General features: G+C 38.6%; 2 protein-coding genes across 6 annotated transcripts; both read right to left on the minus strand.

Annotated features, from left to right (window-relative positions):
- Positions 1–394: 394 nt before the first annotated feature.
- yip2 (yippee interacting protein 2) lies at positions 395–5767 on the minus strand. 2 transcript variants are annotated; one of them, XM_023390237.2, is made up of 8 exons: positions 5559–5767; positions 4884–5050; positions 4625–4756; positions 3982–4246; positions 3724–3899; positions 3436–3636; positions 3190–3344; positions 395–714 (listed from the first exon to the last, which is right to left on the minus strand). In XM_023390237.2, the coding sequence occupies exons 1-8, from the start codon at positions 5575–5577 to the stop codon at positions 633–635; spliced, it is 1197 nt and encodes a 398-aa protein (XP_023246005.2). In that variant the 5' UTR covers positions 5578–5767; the 3' UTR covers positions 395–632. The 2 variants fall into 2 exon arrangements, with proteins under 2 accessions (XP_023246005.2, XP_014212189.2); XM_014356703.3 differs by having other exon boundaries at positions 395–717; positions 5559–5765.
- A 282-nt stretch (positions 5768–6049) lies between these two features.
- On the minus strand, positions 6050–20554 carry LOC106642092 (E3 SUMO-protein ligase RanBP2). Of its 4 annotated transcripts, none has more exons than XM_089597425.1 (21): positions 20202–20554; positions 18830–19052; positions 18573–18749; positions 18086–18395; positions 17707–18014; positions 17539–17636; positions 17352–17469; positions 17065–17280; positions 16858–16978; positions 16565–16724; positions 15751–15908; positions 15530–15680; positions 15207–15454; positions 14188–15060; positions 11193–14109; positions 9561–11103; positions 9232–9471; positions 8783–9142; positions 7118–7401; positions 6814–6939; positions 6050–6725 (listed from the first exon to the last, which is right to left on the minus strand). In XM_089597425.1, exons 1-21 carry the CDS (start codon positions 20271–20273, stop codon positions 6687–6689), a joined length of 8742 nt encoding a protein of 2913 aa, XP_089453551.1. In that variant the 5' UTR covers positions 20274–20554; the 3' UTR covers positions 6050–6686. The 4 variants fall into 4 exon arrangements, with proteins under 4 accessions (XP_089453551.1, XP_014212222.2, XP_089453548.1 ...); XM_014356736.2 differs by having other exon boundaries at positions 7118–7419; positions 8786–9142; positions 14188–15031; positions 15211–15454; positions 20202–20552; XM_089597422.1 differs by having other exon boundaries at positions 7118–7419; positions 8786–9142; positions 20202–20552.
- Between the last annotated feature and the right edge of the window lie 1476 nt (positions 20555–22030).

A 22030-nucleotide genomic window follows, 5' to 3' on the forward strand; every position in this document is an offset into this window, starting at 1 on the left:
ACAATTGTTAAAAGAACTCTGTTACATACATGAAATATTAATTCCATATTATATGCATGTACCCCCCGTATTATACACTCTTACCTTTGCATAAATTGTCGGTAAAAACTGAAAAAGTTAGTGTTCCTCAACTTTTGGAATATTCACAAATTTCCTCATGTTCCTGCCGTGTGTTCCAGTAGCGCTCTCCGACAACTTACCGACAACTTAAACATGACGCAAGATATCGTAAGACATAATTAACTTGTCGGTAAATTGTCGGAGAGCGTTACTGGAACATACCCTTGGGTATGAGAGGAAGAAAAACAACCGTATCCCATAGGTGTGCCACTTGTTCCGCAAACTGCGGAATCCTCAGTGCACATTAATCGTTGTATGTATAAGATCGAATGTATTTACTTTAAATAATTCTTTACTTTTTAATACATATAAATTGTTATATAAAAAATCCATTATTGCTCAAAACGCGTATAAAAATATATATTAAGTATAATTATAACAACAGGACATAATAAGTTTAAACAGATGTACAAAAAAATTTCTTCAACAATCTCATCACAATAAAAATAATTGCATTGTTTAACATTGGTAAATATAATTTAAAATATTCAAATGCTTGTGGCTTTGTTGGCTCAAAGAGCCTCGACCAGTACCGCGATTCCCTGACCTCCTCCGATGCAAGCTGAACCAATTCCAAATTTTCCGGCGTTCCTTCTCCTGCAAAACGAACAACACCTATTATCTATCTTTCACAAAACATGACATATAAAGCGGTGTTACCACCACGACCTACGTAACTTTACAGCCTCTGATTTTATCATTCTGGTAAAGAGAGCACGGTGTAAGATGTACGTAAAGTTATGAGTAGTAATTAAAGTAGTTACTACTAAGTGATGCCATATGGTCGATTTTATTAAACCATTTGAATATCTATATTTTTGGAGGTCGACTTTTGAGTAGAAAATAAATTGTAAGCTTGCCGCAAACAGCACAAACCACGTTAACTTTTTATTATCTATCTAAAAAATTAGTTGCGGCTGGTTTATAATTAATTAAATGGCTCTAATGTAAGAAGTTACAATTATTTGGATCAGCGCCATCTAGCGTTGCGAATTTCTGAACTAAAAAGTGGCCCTAAACTTTTGAACCAGAGCTTTAGCGCGTAGAGCCATTTAGTCAGTTATAAACCAGCCGCTACTCATGCTGAAGCTATAGAATAAAAAAACAACGATACGTGTGTTTTTGGCGGCAAGTTAACAATCTATTTTCTATCAAAAAATCGACCTCGTATGTGTTTATACTTTAGAAGATAAATTTTCGAGCATAAGATAGATTGTTAATTTGCCGCCAAAAACACACATACCGTTATTTTTTTACTTTATAGCTTTAACATGAGTTGCGGCTGGTTTATAATCGACTGAATGGCTCTAATCGTGATTGCTCTGATTCAGAATTTTAGGAGCCACTTTTGGCCAAAAAATAAAGACCGCTAGATGGCGCTGATCCAAATAATTATTGCTACTTACAGTAAAGTCACTTTATTAGTTATAAACCAGCCGCAAAAAATTTTGTAGACAGATAATAAAAAGTTAACATTTTTCGTGCTACTTGCGGCAAGTTTACACTTTATCTTTCACCTTAAAATTGACCTCCAAAACCATCAATATTCTACTTATCTTATATGGCTCATAAAATCGACAATATTTACAAAATTACAATACTCTTGACCTTTTACCATTAACTAATGAAAAAACAGCCCTTTAACTTTAGATTTCCAATAAACAGTTAACTTATATAATATGTACATAACAAAATTTGTGTTACAGAAATCGTAAATCACGATCAAATATACACGTAAATTAATCAGTGGAAAAGAGACAACTAAAGAAAAAAGGTCTTAAAAAGAAGCAGCCACACGAAGAGTTTCCTAGGAATGGAGCATCGGATCTCACTAATTGAAAAATACATTTATTACAGAGAAGTAAGTTTTAAGTAATATAAATAAACAAAGAACCAAACCTTCTCTGATCAAGTGAGATCCAATGCTCCATTCTTATATGAGACTTTTCGTGTGACTGTGCTTCTTTTTCAGGCCTTTTTTCTTCGGTTGTCTCTTTAATGGACTGATTAATTTGTGCTTACATGAGTTAATGGTAAAAGGTCGAGAGTATTGTAATTTTGTAAATATTGTCGATTTTATGAGCCATATAAGATATGTAGAATATTTATACTTTTCAGGATCCATTTACAGGTAAAAGACATATTGTAAACTTGCCGCAAGTAGCATTAAGAAATGTTAACTATTTATTTTCTATTTATAAAATTATTTGCGGCTGGTTTATAACTAATAAAGTGACTTTACTGTAAAAGTAGCAATAATTATTTTAGATCAGCGCCATCTAGCGGTCTTAATTTTTTGGCCAAAAGTGGCTCCTAAAATTCTCAATCAGAGCATTCAGGATTAGAGCCATTTAGTCAATTATAAACCAGCCGCAACTCATGATGAAGCTATAGAATGAAAAAATAACAATACATGTGTTTTAGGCGGCAAGTTAACAATCTATTTTCTACCAAAAAATTGACCTATGTGTTTGTACTTTTGAAGATAAATTTTTAAGCATAAGATAGATTGTTAATTTGCCGCCAAAAACACACATACCGTTATTTTTTTATTTTATAGCTTCATCATGAGTTGCGGCTGGTTTATAACTGGCTTAATGGCTCTAATCCTGAATGCTCTGATTGAGAATTTTAGGAGCCACTTTTGGCCAAAAAATAAAGACCGCTAGATGGCGCTGATCCAAATAACTATTGCTATTTACAGCAAAGTTACTTTGATAATTATAAACCAGCCGCAACTAATCTTATAGATAAATAATAAAAAGTTGACGTGGTTTCTTTTGTTTGCGGGAAGTTTACAATCTATTTTTACTCAAAAGTCGACCTTTAAAAATCGAGATATTCACATGGTTTAATAAAATCGACCATATGGCATTACTTAGTAGTAATTTCTTTAATTACTACACATAACTTCACGTACATCTTACACCGTGCGCTCTTTACCAGAATGATAAAATCAGAGGCTGTAAAGTTACGTAGGTCGTGATGGTAACGCCGCTAATATATGTCCCCATTAATTGATTAAAAGATTTTTTTCTCTTGCAACAAATGATCACACAAAGTACAGACCTCAGTTCGTGAACCAAATGAGCAGTGATACGCGATCCGGACGCTCCAAGTGGATGCCCAAGAGCCATAGCACCTCCGTTAACATTAAGCTTGTTAACGTCAAGGTTCAAGTCCTTGGCACAGGCAAGAGTTTGCGCTCCAAACGCTTCGTTGATCTACAAAAACAAACAAAAAACAACCCTGCACTTTCATACCATATTTTTTTAAATTATTTTTTTTTTCAAGTTACGAGAAACATTTATTCACCTCAACGAGCTCCATGTCGTTCAGAGTTTTCCCAGCTGCCTTGAGTAGATTTTTGATTGCCGGTGACGGACCGATACCCATGATGCTCGGGTCAACGCCAACCGTAGAGTAGCCCACCAGACGAGCCAGTGGCTTGAGACCGTTTGCCTTGACGGCTTCCTCGCTGGCCAAAATCACAGCCCCCGCACCGTCGCAGACACCCTGTTCACATAATTGGGGAAAAAAAGATGAGCACAATGAAAAGAGGACCAGTTAGCAAAATGTACCATATCATAATAATGGACTCACGGATGCTGAGCCAGCGGTGACCAGTCCATCTTTTTTAAAGACAGGTGCCAGTTTGGCGAAATCTTCAATCTTTGCCTGTGGTCTCGGGTGCTCGTCCACTTCGACCGACACCTCTTGTTTTTTGACTTTCACAGGGACAGGTGCCATCTCGGCTTTGAAGTAGCCCTTGTCGTTGGCTAAAATGAATACATATATGTTAAAGTCAGCAAGTCGAGAGAATCAAAGTATAATATATATAATATTATAATATGTACCAACCATTCTTCCACGAGAGATGGCTCCTGAGAGCGAATTTGTCGACCTCCTCTCTGGTGATGCTGAACTGGGCCCCGAGTTTTTCAGCCGTCAAGCCCATGGGTAGGCCACAGTGGGTGTCCAGCAAGCCGAGCCACAGTGAGTCCTCAAAGTCGTACTTTTTGCCAAGGGCCGTGCCAAAACGCACGTCCCTCACGACGAAAGGCATCTGGCTCATATTCTCAGCTCCCCCCGTCAGCACGATTTTCGATTCCCCGGTCAGGATACTCTGTTTTTTTTTTTTTTTTTTTTTTTTTTTCAGATGAGAAGGGTACATTTTTCTCTTCAACAACTATTACCCACGAAATTCGACTATTTTGTGGACGTACAATCAAATTTCGTATACAGAGTAACTCAAGTGGTTTCACTTTCTTATTGTCATTTGTTTTAATTGGCAACCAAAAAGGTTTCAATTTATGGCATTTTTACTATAACTTTGCAATATACTCTGATGTTCTATGTGTGCAAAAAGTGAAAAAAAATCAACACAAAAAGAGAGTTTTGTACAAAACACCATGCAAATGTATATCTCTAGGTCATTTGCTTTGTAAAAACACAATGTACTTTTATGGTGTATATGGAGAGTAACAATGTAAATAAAATTTACCTGAGCACCACTGACGATGGCCTGAAAGCCAGAGCCACACAGTCTATTGACACCTAGAGCTGGCTTTTCCAGAGGAATTCCACACTTGAGAAGCACATGCCTTGGCATAAATGCACCATCAGAGGACGACAACTAAAATATATGTACACGAAATACAGTAACTGGACGTCCAAATACATTATAAGTACAAACTAAAATTATCATCTTATTTTATGTAATGTAATATATGTTACATATGTTGTAATGCACATATACTTACGGGTAAGACGTTGCCGAAAACAACATGGTCAATCTGTTCCGGTTTCAGATTAGCAGATTGGATCGCTGCATTGGATGCGACCACTGATAACTCCGTGATGTTCTTGTTAGTGAAGAAGCCACCCATTTTGCCGAAAGGTGTGCGTTTTGCAGCGACGATAAATATTCCTTGAGGAAAACGAAAAAAAGAAAGATAAAAACTATACATTAGATATAAGCACATATATACCTATGCATTGAACGGCTTTAATATGTATGTACCTAATATTTCATGCACTTGTTGCACATTGATTTTTTTATTATAATTCGTCATCATTTTAAAGTAATCTCTACAACTCTACATCGTCATTTCAAAATTGTACACGTGTCAGTGTTCTTTTTAAAAAAATAAAATTGATCCATATAGTCCAATTGTTGGATTCGACACTTGTAGTTAAAGAACAAAAAATGTACTTCTTTTAATACATTCATTCAATCACTGTGTTATAATATTAAATATTAAAATAAGAAAAATCTTGTGCAAAATAGCAAACTGTTGCCACAAAATCGTGTGGATCAATTTGAAATAGTAAAAGAAAATTAGATTAAAACTGTTTACGAACGACTAAAAAAAAGTATCAGTATTAACATGTTAAACTATCTCTGATTCTTAAACTAATTATTTTTTTTTAGGTACCTTTTGAGATAGTCGTCATTTTTAACTGTATAATTGAAATTAAGGTGTTAAAAAAAAAGAAACAACGGATTAATGTATTGACACACTCAGCAAGTGTATTACTCTGTCTCCAGCGAAGGTGTCTGACTGATATTCCAACAGAGCAAGGCAATGCAACAAGTTAAGCGGGTTGAGCGGCGTCAGCTCCATGTATATATACTTACTTACACAACTTGTGTATATTGAGTCTAAACGAAGAGATAGAAGAATCGGAGATCAGAGGGGCGAGCTTAAAATCGCTGCGTCATCGTGTGATTGTACGTAACGTACCGATCTCCCCCGAAAAAAAAAACGTGACATGATCGTTGAAAGCTCAATTTAGATAATACATTGAAAATTAAAAAAAATTAAAGAGGATGAGTAAAAAACCTTATATAACAATAAGTTAGTTTTAATGGTTTAGTCTAGAGAGGGAGGTTTTCTTTGTGTAATAACAAGTACAAGATTTATGTTTGTATAACTTAGGAATCATTTTCTTTTATTTAATCATTCAATCAAAGTATAAGTTGATTTCAACGCTAAAAATGTTTTACAAATTAAAGTACTTTGTTGGAGTCATTTCTTTAATACTAAGATAAATAAAATTTTTTTTTTTTTAAAATACAAAAAATAAAGAATCATCATTATTATCACGAGCCAATGGACGCTAAACAGAATGGCTGTTCTCATTGTTTTAACTACACTGATTGTACGAATGTTTGCACGTAATTATTTGTCGTAGGATTCACAGTTTATTAAAGATACGAGTCCACTGAAAAAAGAAAAATAAAATCACTCTTCTAAAAATGTTTCTCGCACTATTGCTCTTCCTTATTTTCATTTACAAGGGCTGCAGTTACACAAGTAAAGAAAAATAATAACTACAGAACAGGTGCAGATGGAACAAACAAGTCCAAAATCATCGATGATTTATTTCTATCTTCTCTTCTTAAAAAATCTTATTGTTTGATGTAATATAGTTTCGATGTAAAAATGCATAAGTTATTAATCTTCTTTATACACTAGTTGTTTCAAAAAATTTTTTTTCCAAAAAATTTAAGAATTACACTTTAGAAATGTTCTTAATTTTGAATAACGCACACAAACGTTTCACTCTCGTATGTCTGCTTTTGTGGCACAATCTTTTCCCTGTAAGGCAAAAAATAAAAATAATTTAATTTTGCTATCATTATTAACGAGTCTACAATGAATTTCAGTACATTACGAAAATACTCACTTCTAAGTATGTTTTAAACATCTCATGACACGTTTGTGTCGACGAAAACACAGCTTTTATAGTACGTCTTATAGGTGGCGAAGTGGCATAATCAGTGGCTGACCATAAACATTCCTTATCAGCACACTGCAAAAAAATATTTCAAATTAATTTATGTAAAACCTATGTAATATATCTGGTTGGATTAAAAAAAAAAAAATCCTTTTTTTTAAACTTAATACCAGTTATTTGTTCAAATAACAATTTACTTTTCGAGCAGGTAATAAGGTAGAAGAGATCACTCTTCAGAAAACACTATTCTTACCTCCATTTGAGTATTCATGCAGATAACGGTATCGCTGCGAAGTTCGGTGTTGTCGTCCATGAAGAGTATCCTCACGCCAAAGAGATCCGAATCGTAGATGACCCTAAGATTGCCCATCACGCGTTCATCCCAGTCGTTGTCGCCCTCGTTCTTTACGTAAATGGTCGCTCGCTTCTCAAACATTTCCACGTGGGCGTCTTCGTCGTCCTCGTCCTCATCGTAATCACTACGACCGTAGTACTCGTCTTCGTCGTACACCTCGTCCTCGTACTCCTGACTTACTGCTGATGCGTTTGCAGTTGCTGCAACAATTTCAAAAACGAAGTGTGGCTTAAAAAACGCCGTAAACATTTATTTTGACCTTGACGAGTGTAATTTTAGCTTTGAAAATAGTTCTTACTCCCCTTATTATATATAAATAAATATTTTAACGGGAGAGTTAAATAATTATTACATGATTCTTTTTCGTGTCATATTTACTACAGTTTAAATGTAGATTAGACGTACATGAAAATCGTTAGATTAATGAAACAAAATAAGTAGTAAAATTAATTTTATTCAAAAATAAAGATAGGTAATTTTTTTTACAACTGAGGAAAAATAAATAATGATCAGTCATTGAAGGAACACATTATGCACATTATTTTTTACAATAATGCAAAAAACCTAAAAAAAAAAAATTGTTCCAATCATAGTTAATCAATTAAATCAAATCGAACTCTTTCAATAGTTTGTAAAATAATATTTTTCATACTTTTTTTTTTTGGTTCAATACATATGTCAAAAGTAATTGTGTTACATGTAATAATACATTATAAAAGTGTCAACAACAAAATACATTTTATATTTAGCATTAAATTAGTAAAAAATATCTTTTAAGCTTTGCTCATGTGTAGTGTATTGTATTCAAGTAATATATGGGAAAATGAGATAACAAAATATAGCGTGTATAAATAACATAGGTGCAATGTTTCTCTTTGAAAAATATTTTGCTGCAACATTCTGATAGAATACATTAAAAATCTCAATTTCCAAAAAGTAAGGAAACGAGTATACTGCTGAAAAAAATTTTGAATCGAATGTTATTGCAGTATGGGTAATTGCTTAAACAAATTAGCCATTTTATTCAGTTCAATTTGACAACAATTTTTTCAACTACATTTTTAAGTAAATTTTATATTCATAATATAGATAAAAAAAATTATAAACCGAATTAAAAATTATACCGTTTAAACATTATTTTTTATTGTAAAAGTTACAAAAGGTTATTGTGTTCAAATGGAAAAATTTTTTTTACTAATTACAAAACTACAGCATGAAAATTTATTTTAGAAAAAAAATCATTTCACATTCTAGGTGTAGGGATGAACTATAACAAGAAAATTCTACAAAGTTTAAAATTACAAGTAACGCCCATCATAAATAGCACGATAAAACAACAAAAAAGTGTGTAACAAAGAAAAAGTAAAATAAAAAGAGATACCCAAAAAAGCAACGGGCACCTAAAATTTTTTGCCAAAAACCTGCTTAACAAGAAGTCCATTTGTATAGTAACTTACAACCTTTTCGTTGTTTATCAAACTGTTTCCAATACCAAAGACAGCTAAATTAAAACCACCCAATCAATAGCAAAATTTCCCTATCCCTAATCTCTCAATAATTAACTACCTTCGTTCTGTGGTTCTGTGAGTGAACGCTGAGCAGTGCTGACCGCCTCGTAGAACTCCTGAGCAAGCTCGGTCGATTTGAATCTGACCGCGAGCTTCTCGACCTCTGCGTTATCAGGCTCGGCGTAGTTCATGGCAGCCCAAACCCACGCGCTATTTGACGTGGACATTTTATGAAACTCGAGATCTGCGGTCAGCCTTACGTTGCACACAACCTTGAAGACCTGCTCGCGTCGTAACAGGAGACGGTAAGTGCCGTGCTGCACGTTATGGAGAAGCTTCATTTCACCTGTGCCACGTTCTTTCCATTCCTTGGTGTTTTGGTCGTATCTGTAGAGCTTGGCGCGTTGACAGAACACTGGAAAAATAAACGAATCCCGATGAGTAAACTTGGGAATTGAAAACCGTTGAATTTAAATGGCGATTTTTGTCGGTCGGTTAACTTACGTTTTTCTTCGTCTTCCTCGCCCGTACGAACTTCAATAGCATCCGGTAAAGGAACTATGGGCTCGAAGTAAGGATCATGCTCATCCCCATTCTCATCTCCGTCATCTTCATCATCCTCATCGTCATCGTTCTTTTTATCCTTGTCTTTCTTAGATTTAGCCGCGGATTTTTTTGCATCGGTCTGCTTGGACTTGGCTCCGAAAACTGATGCACCAGCTCCAGCGAATTGGAAGCTCGGATCTACAAGTAAATCGTGCTCTTAAAGGTAATTCGGAATCACATATTATGCATACCTACACCAAAAAGGCGTCAATCAGTTAAACCCTTACCTGTTTGGAAGGCAGGCTTCTGGTCCGGCGTCGTTTGAGCAGCGAGAGCCGAAAAGGTGAGCGAATTTTCGGTCGGAAGGAAGCTTACGCCGCCAGCATCCTTCGTCTTGCTCTTGTCATCAGCTGGCGCGTTGCTGGCGTTCGTGAAGCTTCCTTCGACCGATCCTTTCTGAGCTCCAAATATCGGCATTGACGATAAACTCATCGACGTTCCACTGATACCCGTCGCTGGCTTGGCATCAGCTTGAGGAGCTGTGAACAACGGCTTGATGCTCGTCTGCCCGCCGAAGAGCGGGCTGCTTCCACTGAATAGCGTTCCTGTCGTCGTCGCGGTGTTTGTTCCAAAGGACGATGAAGACGTGGTTGTAGAAGTAGCACCGAATACTGGGGTGGCCGATTTTGTTATGGCAGTAGCACCAAATACCGGAGTGGCCGACGTGGTTGTTGTCGCGACGCCGAATACTGATGTCAACGATGTAGTAGACGTGGCAGTGCCAAATACCGGCGTCGCCGATGTCGTACTGGCGGTGATGCCGCCGAAAATCGAGTTTCCAGCTGATGCACCGAAAGTTGGAGTGGTAGAGGCTATTTCCGAACTAGTATTAAACACCGAGCTGGTTGCTGTCGTTATGGCTGGTGCAGTAGAGCCGAACATTGGCCCAGTAGTTCCGAACATCGGTTTCGACGTCGTCGTTGTCGTCACGCTGCCACCGAACAACGAACTGCTGCTGGTAGTTGATGCAGGACTACCACCAAACAATGAAACGCTGTTGGTCGTTGATGCGGGACTGCCGCCAAACATGTTTGTAGTGCCAAACGTATTGGTACCGGCAGAAAACGGAGATGATTTGTTTGTGCTAAAAATGTTGTTGGTCGTTGTGTTCGAGGCAGCCGTAGCATTGGGCGCCGAAAAGGTGAACGCTGGTGTTGCTGATGTCGTCTTCGTAGGGGTACCACCAAACATGTTAATCGCTGGGGAGCTAAAGTTACCAAAGATGTTTGTAGATCCGGAGGTCGCCGTTGCTGCAGGTTGCGTAACAAAGCCACCGAAAATGCTCGAGGCTGAAGTCGTTGCTGCAGTTGACGTCGTGGATGTTTGCTGCTTCGTTGTCGGGCTGCAGATCTTCAGATTCTCCAAACCAGTGTCTTGCGAGGAGTCGGGCTTGCTCGGTGTCTGTCCGAATACGAGGCTCGTTTGTTTTTCTGCATTCCCATCATCGTTTTTAACGCCTCCGAATATATTTGTGGTCGACGCACCGAAAATCGGCTTGGCTGCTGTTTGCGCGTTAGTAGCCGGTGACTGGCTAGAGGCGTTGGCGTTGAAGGCAAACGGCGAACTAGTAGCGGGAGTTTCTGCTCCAAAAACTGGAGCACCGGGAGTCGGTTTCGACTCAACGGGCTTTAGGAGTGGTTCTTCCGGTTCGCGGCAGCCTAGACAACCACGACAGTCATCCTTGTATTTGTAAGCATAGAAGTTCTTTGGTAACCGGAGTTTGAGAGCTGCTGCTTTTTCTTCCGCCGTGACAGTTTTCTCGTAGACAATCTGCAAACACGTTTGTAACGACACGGTGATTATGTAGCGACTATAAACAATAATATGTATTTCAAGCAAAATAAATTTATTTGACTCACCTCAATGTCTTGCGAAGATTCTTTTTTGGTCAAATCTGCTTTTTGGGTGATTGCCACGGTGGTTTTGGGTGGACTAATGGAAACGGCTTTGCAAGCGTCGTCGACGGCTTTTTTGAACTGACGGGCTATCTCGGGAGTTTTGAAACGACAGGCGAATTGAATGTACTCAACCGCACCTTCGCTGTAATCTCCGGCTGACCAAATCCACGTTTTGCTGTCTTTGGACGTGATTTCAATCGCGGATGACAAAGCATGATTCAGACAGAGCTTTAACACCTGATCCCTTCTCATAATAAGCCTGAGCTTTTTGGTCTGGACATGTCGGAGTACTTTGATTTCACCTAATCCTCTTTCTTTCCACTCCTTCGTATTTGTATCGAACTTGAAGAGCTTGGCTCTGTGACTATACAGAACATCCTCGTCCTCCTCGCCAGTCTTTACTTCGATTTTATCGGGTAAAGGAATAACAGGTGCAAAGTAAATATCTTCGGATTCAACAACCTGCTCGTCTTCGCTAGTTTCATGCCGATCAGGAGACTGTGGGGACTTGGCTTGGAATTGGAAGTCAAACGATTTGCCGGGCGAACCGAATTTCATTGTATTATCCACGTGACCTGCACTGGCAGGCGGAGTCGTAGGTGGCTGGGAGTCGTGCGAGAAACCAGCATTGCTAGTAGCCGTCTTATTGGCACCAAAGATGGGGATGGGCGAGGACGCTGCTTTTTCGCTTTGAGACTTGGTAAAACTGAAATTGAAGCTCGAGGGCGTGTCCTTATTGGTAACAGTCGTTGCCACCGTTGCTGGCTGTTGGTTAGCCAGTGGTATTCCAAAAGTGAAAGTAGACTTAGTATCGGATTTTAAAGCGTTTATACTGAAACCACCGGTTGTTTTGGGTTTAGGTGGCATGGACGGATCTCTGGGTTCATCGCAGGTCACACAGTACTGAGCCGACATGGCGTTGACGATTTTACACTTTTTGCAATTCCACGCGCTAATGCTGGGTGCAACAGCAGCTGGTTGACTCGGAGTAACACCTGGTGCCGTGGCCTGACAGGCAACGCACGATGTGGCGCCCGCATTGTTACGCGTGTAGCAATCCTTACATTCCCACGAGCCAACCGGAGGTTTAAACTGCTCCAACAAATTCTTACTAGTGGGTTGAGGAGTCTTTGCTTGCCCTGGTGCGGCGGCCTGACAGGCAACGCACGATGTTGCACCCGCATTGTTACGCGTGTAGCAATCCTTGCATTCCCACGAATCAACGGGAGGCTTAAACTGCTCGAACAAATTTTTACTAACAGACTGAGGAGTCTTAGCTTGAGCTGGTGCAGCTGACAGGGGCTTTTGTTCATTCGCAGGTTTGACTTTAGACTGTCCTTTCTGATCTTGCATAGTAGCCCGGAATGACGATGCTTGCTCATGATTTTTGAATCTGAGCAAGTAAGAGTTCGATATGGCTTTGGTTTCCATCGACCAAATCACCTGATCGGCTTTCACACTGAAAATAATCGCCTCTGGTATCACTTCATTGAGAACCGTTTTGGAGTTGTCCTCTGTATTAAAAATCAGTCGGACTCTTCTACTCGAACTTTCCAAAAAGACTTTTACCACACCTTTGCCCTTGACGTTCCAAATTTTCGTGTTACTGGAGAAGTGCATCAGCTCAGCATGCTGTTCCAACACGACAATCTCGCCAGCTTCTTTGTCACTTACTTTACTCGTTTCAGCTAGTTTGGTTGGTTCAAAAGTACTTTTTGCGGACCCTTGGCTCGGTAAATTCAATGAAGGCGCACTGCTGGCAGTCGTGGTCGGACTGCCGAACGTAAAGTTAGATGTCTTGGCACCCTCTGAAGTCTTTCCAAACGAGAAGGAAGCAAAAGGACTCGGCTTAGCTGGTGCTTGTTTAACTTCTTCGACTGGTTTTTGTACCACGGGCGACGAAGTGAATGTAAAACCACCGAACTTCTCGACTGTCGCATCGGTCTTCGTGGCAGCGGTTGCTTTTGGTTTTTCAGTCTTTGTCTCCTCGGTCGTAGTTTTGACCTTAATTTCTTCCGCGGTCGCATCGGGTAGGTTCACTATGACCTTATCAAAGGTCTCTTTGAAGCTAGCAGCTTCCTCAGCCGTCTTGAATTTTATGCACAGCTTTTCTAGTCTGACCTCTTCGTCGGCAAAGTCATTGGCAACCCATACGTACGCTTTTTCATTTTTCGGCATCTGCGTAAGCTCCATATCCTTATGCAACATGTGATTCGCGCAAATCTTGTGAACCTGCTCGCGACGCATGAGCAGACGCACCCGACCGTCCTCGCTCTTGAGCAGTTTGACGTCGCCTATCCCGCGTTCCTTCCATTCCTTATCTACGAAACGGAAGAGCTTGGCCCGAGCGCAAAACAGAGTCGTCTCGTTCTCTTCGCCCGTCGTTACGGGTACTTCATCCGGAAGTGGGATGATTGGAGCAAAGTCGGGAATCGGATCGTGCTCGACTTCGGTGACGTCCGAGGTATTGTGTCTAGAACCTGTGGATACGATGCTCGTGTTTTGGTTGTCGGTCACGTTTGTTTTAGACATCGGCGATGTCACGGTGAGCGTCGTCGAGAGCGGTGGCAGGTTGACGGTCGTGAGTATCGTGGGTTGCGGCGGCATCGATATCTGATAGCTGTGCGGCACGTCTTGACTCGGTGTCACCCCAAGTCTGTGATGAGCAGGAATGGTGACACTCATGGGTGGCTGAGACGACGGGGTCGTCGTGGGCAGAGTGTCCGAGGTTGTGATAACAACGTTCACTGGAAGTCCTCCACGCGGTCCGGACGCTGGTATTGCGGATGAAGTTGTCAAGGCTGGTGCTGAGACCGAAGTATCCTTAAGATTCAGTGTCGAAATTTCTGGCAAGCTTGGCTCGTTCATTGCCGTATATCTGTAGATCAAATGAAAAATAATAATATTTTTACTACCATTGCACACTTTTACGATACAAGCAGAAATGTAGACTTACCCCATTCTTGGCTCACTTTTGGCAGGCTCGTTCAAATGCAGTCCAAATGGCTGCTGTAGCTGTTGCAACTGCTGCGACTGAGTGTACTCGTTCGGCCGATGGGAAAATAAGCCCTGCTGCAAGTTCTCGGTCATCTGCTGCATGGACGCAATGGGGAGTTGCTCGTGACCGGTGCGGTACATTGGGGACATAGGGTAGCCAGTCGCAGACGCGGCTGCGGCCGCGAGTGCTGCAGCATTGGCCGCGTACATACTAGCGGCTGGATCAGCAAAAGGTAGAGGACTTTGGAAGAAGTTCTGCAGACCGGTGTGATTGACGGGCGGATAGACCATCGGCGAGTAAAAGTGGCGTGGTGTCGCGAGTACACGATTACCCAGAGTTGAGGCACTTGGCACGGGTGTGGTGTTGAAGTTGTAGTCGTCTTCGCCGTAGCCATACAGCTCGTCTTCGATGGTCGAGGTCACGTTCCTCGGAGGAGGACGCGTTTTCGGCGCTTCCTTGGTGCTGTTCCGCGCACTGATTTTTATCAATTCGTCGAGCTTGGATATCATGGCTCTGTGCTGATCGCGGTTCTGCTCTTTAAGAGACTCAACGGAGTGAACGAGCTGTCGTATTTGTGCGTCCAGTCGCTCAGGACTAGGCCGTGCTTCGACACAGTTTCGCGATGTATCCGAGTAGTCCTGGATTTGATGGCAGCGAGGAGTACTGGATTGCTTAGGCGTTCTGTGATGGTGTTTAGTCGGTGTGTGCAGTAATGTGTTGTTGGTGTTGTTGTTGTTAAGCGTCTGTATGGAATTAGTAACTATTTGACGCTCCTCGCTGTGAGCCGATGAGTAGCTCTCCTCTGAAAAATCATCGAAATTGTTTTGATTGCTTAAAAGTTCTTTTTTTTTCCCAATTGAATATCGAAAACAAATAAAAAATAAATAAATAAATTAGAAAACATCAAAATTATAATAAGTAATATCGAGTAACGAAAAATTAACACATTGTAGATTTAAATATATTAAAGAATTCACTTACCATCACTGTACAATTTATCTGGGTCGATGGCTTTCAGTTCATTTTCAATTGAGTTAATGTGAATGTAGAGTTCAGCGTTTAGAGGATGCTTAGGGTCAGCTTTAGGACTTCGCAATCGATCCAAAGTTAAGTAGAAACAGTTACGTGCTTTTGTCAACATAATTATGTGTTGGGATCTCATTTCTGATGTTATGCTTTCTTTCGACAACGAGTCCAATGAACGGTCAGCCATTATCTTATAAATCTAAAACAATGCTCGTCGAATGAATAAAGTTACGTAAATAAAAATGAAAATAAAAATTTGATAGAAAAACATTACTTTGCCCTGTTCGAAGGATGCCTCTGGACATTTTAATACTTGTAAAGCCTCGATAGCTTGCTCGTACAGCTCGTCTTTTATAAGTTTTTGAGCTAGCAACAATTTTCCTTCTTCAATGGCGTGTGTTAATTCCATGTTGTTCATACTTTTTCTATTAACAAATTTCCACAGTTAGAGGTAAATTAATTAAAAATAAGTATATATTGACAAACAATACGAACCCTGTGTAGTCAAAAAGTTTTACATTCGACATCCATATCGTCTGATTGTTTTGCAGTCTTTCAAGAAGAGGAACAACAGCCGACCAGTACAGTTCTGAACGGCTTTCCAAGGCAGCAATTTCACTGTTTTCACTACTTTTTTCTTTCAATTGCTTTGCCTGGAAAATGTATGATTGAAATTTTTTATTGACGTGCAGAAAATAACTATACTCTAGTCAATGATGTTGAAGAATTACTTTGTACTTTAATCGTAATTTCATTGTTGCGATTCAGGCGTTGAAATTCAGTTTAATTGGATTTGTTACAAAAATAACACATCGCACTAATTATTTTTGCAATAAAAGTATACGCGATGAAAAGTGATGGTTTAATTTTAATGAAATATCATCAGGATTATTTTTTATTTGTTTATGTCGCACAAAATTACAATTTCATGATTATTGCAACACAAAAATATTTTTACTAGCGAGTTATTATTAGTTACTATTAACTCGACTGTTACGACATTTTTTCACATGTACATTGTGTTTGCGCCATTATTACCGCAATATTGATTTGCCGATCACGTGGTTTTCCAGATGCCCTTGAATTTGTTCATTGTAAGTTAAATAGTTCGAATTTAAATTTAATACCAACACAATAAAAAAATCAGTTTACTTTAAAACTTGCAAAGAAGATTAAGTAATCTTAATTTTGAAAACAAGAAAACACCTACAGGGAAAATTTTCTATTGACAAAATTGATGATTTGTAGAATTGTGTAGTACTTTAGTGCGACGATTCTTAATGAACAAATAAATGATAAATGTACTTACTCTGTAATGAAACACACAAGCCAAATGGACTAAAATATTAGGATGCATGCCATGATTGCCTATACAACGTACAACTTCCAGTCCTCGTTGTAATGTTTGTCTGATTTCACCTATATTATTTGCGGTGTCTTTGCGATGGACTTTCATAGCAGATGACCACCTGAAACATGAAAATATGTGATTATATTTCACAATACGTTAAATAACTTCAACATTTATATTTTCAAAGTAAAAAATTTATACTGTTTGAAAGAAAATCGAAAACAAAAATTTTCGATGATATTTTAACACACCATTTTTCTTGTTCTTCGCTACAAAGAGGATTTGTCAAATCTGCTGGCAGGGTTGGCAGTCTATCTGGATGTAGGAGGGTATTTCTCTGCTGCTCTTCATCAACTGCTCCAGCGCATAATGCTATTATTTCAAACAAACAAAAAAAGCTTTAATACCTATAAAATTAAAAAAAAAAAAAAAAAATTTATAATGAGTAAATCACATACCAGCTGCATTGAGGAACGCATCAATGTCCAACTGACAAATAGTACTAGGCGAGGCGTTAGTGATATTATAAACGCTGAATTGTAAATCCGAAAACAAGTGCGATGACAAGTTTGGTTGTGGTCCCTCGTGCTTGATCGTATGTGTGCTGCTGTTTCGGCTCTTAACGGCTGGCCAGACCTGATGATGCAACGAGTACGGCCAGACTTCCTCAGCCACTGTAATGGCAATGAATCATTTGTATTGATAAAATATGAACTATACTCATTGAAGATTCAACCCTACATACCTTCATCAAATTTACGTAGTTCGTTTTGTGAAACAAGCCGAAGTGGAAAAGCCAAGACATTGCTATTCGTGAAATAGGATGTTCGAATTTTTTGATAAATCCTGCCTACAAAAATTCTCTGCAAAAACATATTTAATAGTGTAATAGATATGTATCAACACAATGTTTCTTTGATAAAGGCATTTACCTGATACACTCGTTCCCTCCAAGATCCAGTGCAAAACTTTTCTATGTCACTCATAAGTTTCTTTAGATTTCCTTTGGAATAATCTTGAAGAATATGTCCTAAAAAAATGCATGAATTTAAACCTCCACATAAATATTAAGTACCTATTTAATTTTAAGTTCAACTTACCAGCTTGACTACACCGGTATGATCCTTCCCGGTAGTAAAACTGTAGCAAATTTTTAATCGGATTATCTACATGTGCTGCCCAGGAGGATGTGAGATCTAAGGGTTTGACATGCAAAGCCGTGAGTAGCAACGGCGCACATAGTCTTCCAGCCTCATTCCAACTACCTTGATCATATTTTGTGTTCAATAGCAGTAGGCATGCTATGTGAAAGTGCAATTGGCCCCACATGTGCTCAAAAATTTTTTCTGTCAGAGAAGGATAACTTGTGAAACTCTGAGCCTTTGATTCAAACAAGTGTTGATCAAAACTGTGGAAATAATGTAGAAGTCAATTAGAACTGGATGAAGAGAAAAAAAAAATGCAATAACTAATATTTACTTATAAACTGCTTGAACAACTTCAGAAGTTTTTTTGACAAAGCAACCTTGCTCTTTTAGAGCCAGTGCTGCATAACGTTCCAACGACGAGATGTAGAGTATCCAAAAATTCCAACTCGTCTGTTTGGTGCTTTTGAGTCTAAGAAATAAATCGCACAGGGTCTGATACCAGGGCAAGCTGTCCCTATGAAGACTTATTCCTTCGATATCACTGGCATGTTTGTATGCATCTTTGATCTTTCCTTTTTCGATGTAATGCTTTAAAAGCTTTACACGCAGCAAGACGTCTGTTGGTCTTGCAGCTAATTCGGCTTAAAAAAAAGTGCAAAATTGAGTATTTTTGTTTAAAACATAAGGTATTATATATACTTTCGATAACAAAATATAAATAAGTATGCATTGGGTATTAAGTTACAATTCGTCATGATTTACGATTGAAATACAATACTATAGGAATGAGTAACTTTGAAATATTGTATATATTTTACCCAGTATTAGATTTTCAAGGTCTTCTTCATTATTAGTAGGTTTTTCAATTGACAATACTTTTTCCTTTAATTGAAAAACTATTTTTTCTCTAGGAAAAAGACTGTCGGCCCTTTCTACCCAATACTTGGCTTGGTTAACATCAATTCCTACATCCGGTGCAGCTAGGAGTTCACATACTACAAATAAATTGAAATGTTCATCCAATACATACTTTTTCAAAAACTATTTGATAGAAAATTTATTCAAAATACAATACTTTTGAAAATAAGATCCTCCTGCTTAGCATTTAGCTCAAAAGAATATTTGTACTGTGTGAGAGCCGCTTCCTTCTGTCCCAAAGCCTCAAGAATTTGTCCCATGAGTTTGTGTGCTTTTGGTTCTTTGCGAATTTCAATGTATCTTGACAAATATCGCCTAGCAGATTCATAATCATTGACATTGTAATACAATTCTGCTATTTTAAAACAGCGTAAGGTTTTCTGTAAAATAAAATTCAATATTTTTGTATTTGAGACTTGAAGGAATTATACAAAAGATATTCATATTTTGAAAATTCGTGTTTATATGAAAAAAATAGAATGACTTATAGGTTTTCATATCAATTTCATAGAAAACTTACAGATATTCACAAATTAAGAACAGGAACCAACTACAACAGTTCAGCTAATTAAGGTGATAACTTAACTGTGTTAATCTTAAGTTATAAAATCCTCAATTTATACATCTTTAGTTGTATAAAGTTATTTTTAATGAAAATTGGTTGAGTTATAAGTGCCAAGATTGCCTTGGAGATTTTAACTCTTATAAACAAGGGAGCAAATCTAGTTGACATTCAAACAAAATCCATTTTTTTGCAGATGGATATCTAATCATTTATTACACTATGATCCGCAATTAAGAATCAGATATTTTGAAAAAACCTCAATCGATACATCGTGACATATTAACAGTAACGAGAGTGGCCGCAGAATAAATATATAAGAGGTTACAATCGTCCTGGCCTTGCAGAGTAACTTTTGAGAGTATGCTTGCAATACCACCCCGTTTTCTGGATTAAAACAATTTAGTTTGGATTACAGCCCCCGGGAAGCCTAAATATCATGAACTTTCATGTACTTAGTGCTGAAAAAAAAAAAACTCAATGTCTTCTCGCGGCACGAGGGGCAAACAGAAGCCTAACCTTCCCCAGTACCAAGATTTGAAAATAAACGTTATAGCCATAAATAAGTACTGTCGTGTCAGACGAATAACCATCAACTCAATGCTTTATTCAAGACAAGGCGAAAACTCCTTTGCACCTAAAAAGGGTAAAAATCTAAGCTCCTCGCCCTTCTAATAGAAATAAACCCTCTATTAAATTCCAAATACGGAAAGAGAAAGAAAAAGGAGAGTCAAAGGTCAAGAAGAGTAAGTATATCCTTCAGTTGCTCGAGAACGATTAGGAAGCAGAAAGGGAGAAAGACACCATGATCGCGTGTGCTGCTTTTGGCGGGCCCGCACAAGCAATTGCATCAACCATCGCGACGGCGGACGGCCCGCGACCGCGAGAGCTCCGAAAATAAAATATACGTACAACAAAATCTATTAACACACTGTTGGATGAGGGAGGAGAGAAAGGGTGTGCTCACCTCGTTCTCGTCTTCGAGTTTGCGGAAAATGTCCTGCACGTGGCGGTCAACGTCCTTCTTCGAGCGCAGCATCTTCGGCGTTCTGCTGAACTCTCTTCGTCCTCGAGGACGTTGTTACACTTGTTGGCTGTCACAGTACTCGCTGGCCGTTTGTCACTAGAGCGCGAGAGTTGCGGAGTACCTGCGTATTATTGTATAACTGCAGATGCTCGCCAAGAAGTTATAGAAAAAAGCCGGTCACCTCGGTGTCCTCGGTGACGACACGCTGTATATATAGTGAAAAATAAGAAATACGACAATGGCGTGCGCGACAGCGAAGACGGCGCACACGACACACGAGTTCTGATGAAAGAGCATATATAGATATAGAGCGATAGGCCGCGGTCTACCGTCAGTACCGTCAGTACCTGTAGACACTGTAGATGTAGAGTCTGTAGACCATAGAGGTATATAAGAGGTAGGGTATGAGAACCTTCATACCTCTTAACCTCTATGGTCTATGGTAATGGTGTAGACACTGTAGACAATGTAGACATCTCGAATCTCGATGCCCTCGAGTCCTCGATGGTAAACTAGCGGCGTTACCACCAGGACCTACGTAACTTTACTGCAGCCTCCGATTTTATCATTCTGGTAAAGAGAGCACGGTGTAAGATGTACGTGAAGTTATGTGTAGTAATTAAAGAAATTACTACTAAGTAATGCCATATGGTCGATTTTATTAAACCATGTGAATATCTCCATTTTTAAAGGCCGACTTTTGAGTAAAAAATAAATTGTAAACTTGCCGCAAATAAAAGAAACCACGTCAACTTTTTATTATTTATCTATAAAATTAGTTGCGGCTGCTTTATAATTATCAAAGTGACTTTGCTGTAAATAGCAATAGTTATCTGGATCAGCGCCATCTAGCGGTCTTAATTTTTTGGCCAAAAGTGGCTCCTAAAATTCTCAATCAGAGCATTCAGGATTAGAGCCATTTAGTCAATTATAAACCAGCCGCAACTCATGATGAAGCTATGAAATAAAAAATTAACGATACGTGTGTTTTTGGCGGCAAGTTAACAATCTATCTTATGTTTGAAAATTTATCTTCATAAGTACAAACACATAGGAGGTCGATTTTTTGATAGAAAATAGATTGTTAACTTGCCGCCTAAAACACACATATCGTTAATTTTTTATTTTGTAGCTTCATCATGAGTTGCGGCTGGTTTATAATTGACTAAATGGCTCTAATCCTGAATGCTCTGATTGAGAATTTTAGGAGCCACTTTTGGCCAAAAAATAAAGACCGCTAGATGGCGCTGATCCAAAATAATTGTTGCTACTTACAGTAAAGTCACTTTATTAGTTATAAACCAGCCGCAAATGATCTTGTTAATAGATAATAGATAGTTGACATTTTTTATGCTACTTGCGGCAAGCTTACAATTTATCTTTTACCTTAAAATCGACCTCCAAAACCATCAATATTCTACTTATCTTATATGGCTCATAAAATCGACAATATTTACAAAATTACAATACTTTAGACCTTTTACCATTAACTCATGTAAGCACAAATTAATCAGTCCATTAAAGAGACAACCGAAGAAAAAAGGCCTGAAAAAGAAGCACAGTCACACGAAAAGTCTCATATAAGAATGGAGCATTGGATCTCACTTGATCAGAGAAGGTTGGGTTCTTTGTTTACTTATAACACTTAAAATTTACAATTAGTGAGATCCGATGCTCCATTCCTAGGAGACTCTTCGTGTGACTGCTTCTTTTTAAGACCTTTTTTCTTCAGTTGTCTCTTTTCGACTGATTAATTTACGTGTATATTT

Source organism: Copidosoma floridanum, unplaced genomic scaffold (assembly GCF_036245765.1).
Source record: "Copidosoma floridanum isolate Cflo_tuat_1 unplaced genomic scaffold, Cflo_Japanese_pri ptg000032l, whole genome shotgun sequence".
In the NCBI taxonomy this organism is placed as follows: domain Eukaryota; kingdom Metazoa; phylum Arthropoda; class Insecta; order Hymenoptera; family Encyrtidae; genus Copidosoma; species Copidosoma floridanum.